Below are 9,653 nucleotides of genomic sequence, written 5' to 3' on the forward strand. Positions count from 1 at the left end.
TGATGAAAAAAAAAAGGAAAAAAATAATCTTATCATATGAGATTTAATCATGGTAAATTTCAGTATGTAATTGGATTTCATTGATTAAATCAAACCAAATTATTATCTAATCCTATGAAGGATCCATCGACATGTGTACATTTTTATGCGTGTTTGTTTTTAAGTCTTTCTTTTATAGACAAAACATAATCAGGGTATGTAGATTTCATATTATCAGTCAACTCATCAAAAACTTGACCAAAATTAGTCAAAAAAAAATGGATTAAACTGAACTACAAACAGTACCGTAACTTCTGACCTGTTTACAGCTTGTAATGTCTCTTAAAATCAGTTTTTATTTTCAAAATTTAATGTTCTATTTTTTAACCTTCGCTTCTTGCTTGTGATTAGTAATGATGACGTGTTGCATTGTAAAGTAATTAATTGAGTTGGGCAGCAAATCATGAACTGTGATTCAACAGTTTATTATCTTACCATCTTAATTTCTCCGAAAATATTGGCGCCAAAATATGATAATAAAAAATAATATCACCAAAAAAAAATTCAGTTTAGATTATTAACGATAATGGAAAACAAAACTACCCCTCCCCCCCCAACAAAAGAAAAAGAAATCATACAAATTCATACACACAAACGAAGCAAAAATCTTTTTTTTTCCCCTTCCCTTACCCAATTTTTCTTTCTAAAATCAAATTTTGTTTGAATGATTTGAGAAATTGATGAGTCCAAAATCTGATCCCAACTCAGAAATGACAAAGGGCGATGATAATGCCACCACCACGAGCAGCCCCACATCACCCCAAGAAGAAAATTACGAGAAGCATGATAAGAAAAAGAAGGTATTTTATTTATTTTTCATTCTTTTGAGAAATTGATATTAAAAAAAATTGTATTATGTCAATCATTGATTATAGGGAATAAAAATAATACTAATGATTTTTGTTGCTTTTTGGATCATATAAATTCTTGGGGGGAAAAAAAGTCCATTATTCCAAAGATTTTTAGTTCAAAGAGAAATGGGAGAGGCTCAGATGATGATTTGTTCAAATCAGATGCTGATAGAAATTGTTCTGGTAAATCTATAATTCTTCTGAATTTTTCTCTTTTGATGATTTTTTCTTTTATGTTTATTAGTTTATTTAATCTTATTGCATTTTATAATTTATTTTGGAATTGGTTTGGTAGATCCTGAGAAAAGATTGGCAGAAAGGAGAAAAGCGTTCATGGATGCGGCTCCAATAATGAGGAAAAGCTTTTCAGGTGCATATATGTATTAGGTGAAATAAGACAAATTTTCCGTGCCTTAAAATCTGGGCAATTTAATAGTATCATGTAAAGTTTCAACACTGCCTTAAGATCTTATTGTACTATTCGTATGTCGCATTTGGTGTGGGTCATTATATTTGAAACTTTATGTTATGTGTAAAAGCCACGTTATTCATAAAATGGACGCTATTTTCTCCTTATCTTGTGTATATAATTTTTGGTAGGTCACCTAATTTGATTACCAGCAAGATATTTATCTTACCGAATTTTTGAAAAGAAATAAAATGTTAATTTTAGACTTCTTTTGTTATTGAAAAGATGAAACAATATGGTGCTAAATTTCTTATCTACTCTCAGAAAGACAAACTAGTTCAGAGATTGAAAGCCTAAATTTGTCGAGTTTCGAGCCGTCGATGACGTCAGTGACGGAAATTCAAAGATTAAGGTATGAGTTATGTATGCTTACCATGCATTAATTTAGTAGATAAATTGATGGTTTTTTTTTTATTAAATTTTTTGGCCTTTTGATAAGGCTCGTGTTATAACTTACAATAGGGATGTGATGGTTGAGCTTGTAGGATTTATGCTGCAACATGGAATGTTGGAGGCAAGACTCCAAGCAATAGCCTTAATCTTGAAGATTTCTTGGAAGTTGAGTGCTCTGCTGACATTTATGTTTGTGGGTATGTATTATCCAGACCTTACAATTCTAACATGTGTTGAAACTGAAGCAACCCAATGATAGGTGACCCAGAAAACATTTCCATGTGCCTAAATTCTAATGTTTTCATTTTCTTCCTTCAGGTTTCAGGAAATAGTTAAATTAAGTGCTGGAAATGTTTTAGTAATTGAAGACAATGAACCAGCAGCAAAATGGCTAGCCCTAATACACCAAGCACTAAACAGACCAAAAAACGATTCCATTTACTCTACTTCAGAATCAAATTCTCACACAAAACAAACCAATAGCAACAATAACAACAACTCAAAGGATGCAAAATCTCCAAGCAGCCTCAATTTGTTCCAAAAGCCATCTCTCAAAGTTTTGAGCAGAAATCTAAGAGCTGATAGCACCCTTCTCAAGGCCTGCAATTGCCCGATAGAGTCTCCAGGCCGCGAGCGCCGAAGAATAAGAAAGCTTAGTGATAGAACTAGCAAACTAGAGTGCAATCATGAATCTCTCCTACCGCAAAGAGATATAAGTAGCGTTGTTGTAGAATTATTTTCGATACCCGAAATTCCGGCATCGTCTTGTTCACATGGCCAGAGGAGTTACAGGCTTATAGCAAGCAAGCAAATGGTTGGAATTTTTCTATCAGTTTGGGTGAGAAACGACTTGGTGCCTCACATTGGCCATCTCAGGTTTTCTTCGGTAGGAAGAGGAATAATGGGTTGCTTAGGCAACAAGGTATATGACATGCATATTGACCAATCTTTAATTTACTCCGTTAACACAAACCGCATATACATATATCATTGTTCTTCACTAGTCCTACAAACGCATGCACTTTTAAATTAAAAATCTTACCGGTGCATTGCTTAATCCTTATTGTGCATTGCTTAATCCTTATTGTGTAAAGTTTTGATATTTGTATCTGAAAATTTTTAAATCCACACACATATAGAGTTCTTTTTTAGTGAGGACATATAAAGTTCTTTTTTAGTGAGGATATTTTCACTTTATCTTCTAAAATATAAAAAAAAAATACAGAGATATTAATACATTGAAACTATTCTTTTTTGTTTGTTAGTGGCATTCCTAATTTAATAAAGCATATATTATGTTGGTAGTCATCTAAATACGAGATCTCACCTCATGAATTTTACACCTAATTCGTATGAGGGATTTTAAATTATATTGTAGGGATGTACATCAATAAGCATGTCAGTGTACAACACAAGCTTTTGCTTCGTGTGCAGTCACTTGGCTTCTGGCGAGAAAGAAGGTGATGAGCTCAAAAGAAATGCTGATGTTGCTGAGATTCTCAAGAGCACACAATTTCCCAAAATTTGTAAGGGTCCAAATCCTCGAACCGCCCCCGAAAGAATTATTGATCACGAGTACGTATATTTACATATATGTGTGTGTGTTAAACTTTTCACCCTTTCAATTCCATTTAATAATTTATTTTTCTTATTCATTTTGATTTTGTTTGGATACGTGCGTATTTGCAGCCGAGTGATCTGGCTTGGAGATCTAAATTATAGAGTGGCTTTGAGCTACGAGAAAACAAGGCTTCTTCTGGAGGATAATGATTGGGACTCCCTGCTTGAAAAAGATCAGGTTATTGGTTTTGTTATGCGTACAAATTTGAATAAATAAAATAATCTTAGTCTTAGAGTCCCAAAGATTATTAATAAAATTAAGGCATTTGTTCTTCGGATAATGTTGCTGACGTCCTGTGATCGGTCAATCAATCCTTGACAAATGCTGATAATGTTACACTTGTCACCAACTCAAAAGGGTCATCACAAATACTTTGCGTGCGTGTGTGTGTGCATTAGATCATCTTTTATGTGCCATGTTGTGAAGAGTTGCCACTATTTTATGCATTTTTTTCCCACTTTGCTTGACTGGCCTTGATGCACATTGAATGCAGTTAAATATAGAGAGGGAATCAGGAAGAGCATTTAATGGATTCAATGAGGGACGAATTTTTTTTGCTCCCACCTACAAATATTCTCATAATTCAGACTGCTACGCCGGAGAAACTGTCAAATCTAAGAAAAAGCGACGAACGCCGGCATGGTATACATTTTCATTCTATTTCTTCCCAAAAAGAACTTATACTTTCTGTGCACATTGAATAATTAGAATAATGAATTTCAGTTCTTGGGCATAGCTCAGTTCACCACCGTGAATGCACTTTATGGCCAGGATCATCCAAATTCGAGTAATTATGAGTTGGGTTTACCAACCCCATCCAAACCTTGAACAACAATTTTGAACTTGAATTTCAGGTGTGACCGGATATTATGGCGAGGAAACGGCATTGAACAATTATCGTATATTCGCGGCGAATCGAGATTTTCCGATCACCGACCTGTTTGTGCTGTGTTTTCAGTGGAGGTGGAGAGGGATGTGAGAATCAAATCAAGCAACAGATTGAGAAAAGGCTTCTGTAGTGCAGATACAAGACTGGAATTTGAAGATTGCATACCTCAGAGGCATAGCTTCTATGAGTTCTAGTTAAAAAATAAAAATAAATTAAAGCTTAGAGAGAAATTGTACATTTCCTTAAGGTCACAAAAATTTTTAAATTTAAACTAGTTGTGACATTTTATTCTTCAATATATATATTGGTAGCTAGGAACTTAAGTGCATGCACTTTATCTATCAAATGTAATATATTACATAATAACTAAGTAGATCATATTTAGTGATGTTCCAAATTAAAGAGCAAATTAAACGAACAAAAATTGCAAACATAATCAAGCTTTGTGCTCCTCGTAATCTTCATAATCCTTGTGATTCTCGTATCCCAAATCCCAAACTGAAGTTGCTCCACAATGCTGATCAGCAGCTACGTGATCTTCACTACTCAAGCTTGGGTGCAAGCTATGTCGTCTTTGACTATCAAAGGCACCATCCATTGCAAGGTCATCGATTCCACTATCCCAAAAGCTTTCATAATCTTCAGCTGAGCTGCCTGATCCTCCTCCGCCAACCTCATTGAGGTGCCGATCGGCCTTTTGCAGCTCCATATTTATCCAATCCGCCAGAGTTAAAGTGATCCTTGCATCATCCACACTTCCTCCGGGCTGCTGTAACATTTCGGTACTAATTGCCCGTTTAATATAATCAATAGAGAAAGTATCTGCCGATGAATCAGTTAACTCGCCCACCCCGCCCAGCTCATTATTTCCATCGTTTGATTCGCCTTCGTCTGTCGTATAAGTACAATGAGACTCATGATCACTCCTTGAGTTTTTGTCCACAAAACCGAACCCTAGTTCACCCTGTGGACACTTCGAACTTTCACAAGCATATTGTGTGTCATTCACAATCTCTCTTTCAAACACACACTTCCTTTTCTCACCCACGTTCGATGTGCGACAGCTAGGCACATTAACATGTTTCCCTTTACCAACAATTGGTGCCTCTTCCTCTTTATGATCCTCATTTGATGAAATTTTGAGACACTTTTTGGTTAATTGCAAGAGTGATTCTTCTTGATTAACAACTTTAGACCAAGTCTGAGTCTCTTTAGCTGTCATCTTATGTTGCAAGCATTTTGATTGTTTCACAAGCCTTCTGATTTTGTTCAAATTTGGTGACATGTGTTTGATAACAGCTGCCAAAACACTAACCTTCCAAGCTTTCCTAAGATCGTGAGGCTTCCTATAAGGAGGAGGGCCATGTTCTTTAGAAGTCCCTTGCTCACCCCACCAAGCTTCACTTCCGGTCGGCCACCACGGCGGAGCTAAGCCTCTCTCCAGTGGAAACTTCCTCTGCGGCGGCAAGCAGTGTTGCATAAGGGCAGAAAGAAGGGACCCTAGAGTAGTATCCTGCAATTCATGAAGATAATGCATTTGTGAACCTGGATTATCAATTAGGTCACCAGTATCTTGTTCAGAAAGTGGATCCATGTACTGTGCTATAGCAAGAGGGGCATTTTTATCAAAGCGGACATTATCTTTCCACCACTCGCGCAAGCTATCGGATGATCCTGTAACAGCCTTGCCTCTTTCAGGAACAATCCCATAAACAAACCCTTGTCCCTTGCAAACTTCCATGATCTTCACCATGTACTTGAGGATCGAATCTTGAGCTCTTGACATCTTTTTGCGGCGAGATGCTTCTTGTCTTGCTGATGACTCACCTTCCTCATTTTTACCATACCTCTCTTTAAGTTTTTGCATGCGCTTTCGATCCCTCCACATACATTTTTTTAGATCATCATAGCTTATGTCTTCCTTTCCATCATCATCATCATCTTCTTCTTCGCGTTCCTCTTCCTCAGGACCAAGGCTTGCAGGATCTATGTCTTCGTAAATTTGAACCACTGTTTCGCCTTCTAACTGAGGTATATAGCTTTCTTACTTATAAAGAAGCTGATTATCTATCAAGTATTCTAATTTATGAATGAATTTTGTGTCTGCCGAACAACTACTTATATATAGAAAGTCCTTATCTACTGCAGACGTCAGTACTCTATTTTTTCAAATCGAGATATCAAAAACCAATTGGTTGCATTAATTATCAATGCATCGGAATTGAAAGTTTTTTATCTTCAGTTATGATCAAATGCTCCCACACAAATATCACATACTAGGAGTCCTTAATACTCTTGCAAACGTCAATTTTCTAAAACCCCAGATAAAAACTCTTATTGGTCATGCAATGCATAGATTGATAATTTTAAATCTTTTAGTGATGTCTATACGATGAATTTGCATAAATTCCCGGCATATTTACACTAGATAATTAAATTTGGGACAATGGCGGTGTGAATGTGAAGGCTTGAAGACAAAATGACCATTCACGATGTGAAGGGATGGTGAAGAGATTAGAAGGATGAGCTGTGTTTTTCGAGGCATATGGAAACTAGAGAAACTTGAGGTGTTGGCTGTAAGTGCTGGAAATTGATGAATTTGCGGGAGCCATGGACACGAGGCAGCGGCTTATGTAATTCACGTTGCATGCATAAATACTCTTCTTGTTTGCATGCATGTACTCAAATAGTTTTAATATAATGATTTAATAACCAAGGAAAGCTAGGGATACAAATTTGACAACACAAATCCAATTCAGCTACGGAACTTTAAAGCTTACTTATTTTACTGCATGCTTCGTTTCCAATAACAGTAACTGATTTTTGTTCCAGAATTTCTTTTGTATCAAGTTTTGTGATCCATTTTTCTCTTGAAGATCTACGATCACGTGTCTTCTTATAACTTGTTATAATTAATTGTTCTGCAGAAGAAATAATTGTCAAAGGGTGCTGAAGTTACAGGTGATAAACCTCCTATGCTCAAATTAGCTCTTTGTACTTAATTTGTAGGTGTAGACAATATTTTTGTACTCATTTTATGTCTTACCTCCATATGTGGGAGGAATTAACCTTTATATAGATAACTTGAAGTATTGAGGTAAAGAAGTTATCACAACATGTTGCATCGCTATTGTGACAAGGTCCTTAATGCCCGTGCATAATGATACTTATCAATATGTGTTAATACTTGTGCATGACAAGTGTTATTTTGGCACTTGTCCTAATTATTGGCTCTCCTTTAAAGGACTTAGGCTTGACTTTAGCCCTTTATATTGGTTCGTCGTGAAGAGGATTGGTTTAGCAACATATTGCCCATAAGTAAATTTTTGTAAAGTTTTCGTCCATACACATTTAGAATATTTTCTAAGTAATTGGCCTAAGTCCATTCTTATAGAGAATGGCCTTGGGGTAACTTTTAGCAAGATTTGCATGCACGCATATTTGCCCATAGGTGCTTTGTGCAGACTGTTTTTTTACCGTAGGCTCATGCCACAGAATGTTTATTTGTATTTGTTCGTACGCTGATTTCGTATAATGTATGTTTGCATATAAGCTCATTTCGTAAAATATATATTTGCTCCATAGGCACATTCAAGAGAATGTATTTTTGGCCTATAGGCACATTTTACAGAATGTTTATTTGCTCATAGACTCAGTCAAGTCAATCCATGGAATATATGTTTGCCAGTAGGCTTATATTTGTAGAATGTATGTTTGTGACATATGCGTATTTTATAGAATGATAATTTTCCCATAGATACATTCCGTACAATGTTAATTTGTTGGCCTGTAAGTTTATTATGTAGAAAGTATGTTTGCTTGAAGGCTTTTTATGTAAAGTATTTCTAGGTCATTCTTGTAGAGAATAGATCTAGGAATTTTTGTAGAATCATATACTTTGGCACTTTATCAATTCTTGCCTTCAAACAATCTGCTTAGAATACTTTCCAAGTACTTTGGTGGTTGTTCTTCTAGAGAATAAACCTATGTTATTTATGTGTAATTATGGCCTTAGGCGTGCCATTGATTTTTGCCTTTAAGCAATTTACATAGGATACTTTCTAAGTATGTAAGTCACTCTTGTAGAAAATAAACTTAGATCATTTCACGTAGAAATTCTTTTTTGGGCTTTCCTTTTTTTTTTTTTTTGTGAACTTTTGGCCTTTTTATAATTCAATGTAATAGATTTAAATATTTTATGACAAAAGATCATTGATGAGATAACATGACATATGTAAGACTAAGAACAGTTGAAAAACGGTTGAAATGTTTATTATTTTCAACCTAAAACCCTAAAATTATTATTTTCAACCTAAAATCCTAAAGTTCGGGGAGAGGATTCCTCAAAGATTCAAGTGCTCTCCCAATCTGATTTTTTCTAATATTTTAAGGATTCAATGACACATAGTATTAAATTTTTTTTTGGAAATATTTTATTAATATTTCATGTCTATTAACTTATATGATAAGCAATATATTATCAATTTACCCAAAATTTAGAGTTTCTTTAGACTGAAAAGCACAAACACTTGTAAAAATATTATGAATTGAGAAGGGAAGAGAATAAAGCTATAAAGGGTAAGGATTAGAAATAAAAGTTAAAGAAAAATCAAAAGTTTGTTCCTAAAGTAATTATATAATTCCTTTAGCTTTGCTATGGTTTTGATTAGTTAGTGTATATTCTTTTTGCTTTTCATTTTATCCTTTTGGCCAAGTGTTCTATTATCGGCAAAAGAATTTTTTTTTTTTTTCCAAAAGTAATTTCATTAGTAGAATCTCACAGCTTCTCAAATTAGCAGAGCCATTAATTGCATCTTCTCTTTGTCTCCAATAATATGTCTAATCTGTACGCCTATCAGCGTCTTCTTTTCTTGTACTTTTTCAGCAACCGAACAAGCTTAGATAATGCTCTCCATACAAAAATGCTTACCTCCTGAGGAAACTTTGAGGGAGCAAAATAGAATTCCACCAGATTGATCGGTCTGCTGAGCGCTTGCTTCACTATATGGTTGATAGAATTCACAGAAAATCCCCCAACGGTTGATCATCTTTCATTGCCTAAAGATCCAATGTGCTGAGATACACACACACACACACACACATAAATAATACATATCTATAACAGTTCATATAAATACATAAATATTACATATTTAGCAGTTTCTTCGATGAAGGCATCGTCCTTCCATTTTAGAATAAAAATTGTTTGAGATTAATTAATTACACTATTGTTTAGTTACAATTTACGTTCTGTTGAACATAGACAACGTTATCTAGCCTCATATTTGTATTTTTACAAACGACCATTCCTACGTTTATATACACACACACACACACAAATTTTCTTTTCTTTTCTTTTCTTTTTTTTTGGTTGATATCACACTACAGAGT

The 9,653-nt window shown here is 34.8% G+C and overlaps 2 protein-coding genes across 2 annotated transcripts; one reads left to right on the forward strand and one right to left on the reverse strand.

Moving 5' to 3' along the window:
- The first annotated feature begins 653 nt into the window (after positions 1–653).
- LOC102625087 (type I inositol polyphosphate 5-phosphatase 5) lies at positions 654–4,457 on the forward strand. The gene is made up of 10 exons (XM_025095034.2): positions 654–839; positions 983–1,073; positions 1,186–1,260; positions 1,624–1,711; positions 1,845–1,949; positions 2,071–2,674; positions 3,131–3,327; positions 3,442–3,550; positions 3,867–4,015; positions 4,228–4,457. The coding sequence occupies exons 1-10, from the start codon at positions 720–722 to the stop codon at positions 4,454–4,456; spliced, it is 1,767 nt and encodes a 588-aa protein (XP_024950802.2). The 5' UTR covers positions 654–719; the 3' UTR covers position 4,457.
- A 62-nt stretch (positions 4,458–4,519) lies between these two features.
- Positions 4,520–9,310, reverse strand: LOC102625375 (putative ETHYLENE INSENSITIVE 3-like 4 protein). The gene is made up of 2 exons (XM_025096025.2): positions 9,193–9,310; positions 4,520–6,305 (listed from the first exon to the last, which is right to left on the reverse strand). The coding sequence occupies exons 1-2, from the start codon at positions 9,308–9,310 to the stop codon at positions 4,699–4,701; spliced, it is 1,725 nt and encodes a 574-aa protein (XP_024951793.1). The 3' UTR covers positions 4,520–4,698.
- Between the last annotated feature and the right edge of the window lie 343 nt (positions 9,311–9,653).

The sequence above is a fragment of the Citrus sinensis genome, chromosome 7, assembly GCF_022201045.2.
Source record: "Citrus sinensis cultivar Valencia sweet orange chromosome 7, DVS_A1.0, whole genome shotgun sequence".
Classification (NCBI taxonomy): domain Eukaryota; kingdom Viridiplantae; phylum Streptophyta; class Magnoliopsida; order Sapindales; family Rutaceae; genus Citrus; species Citrus sinensis.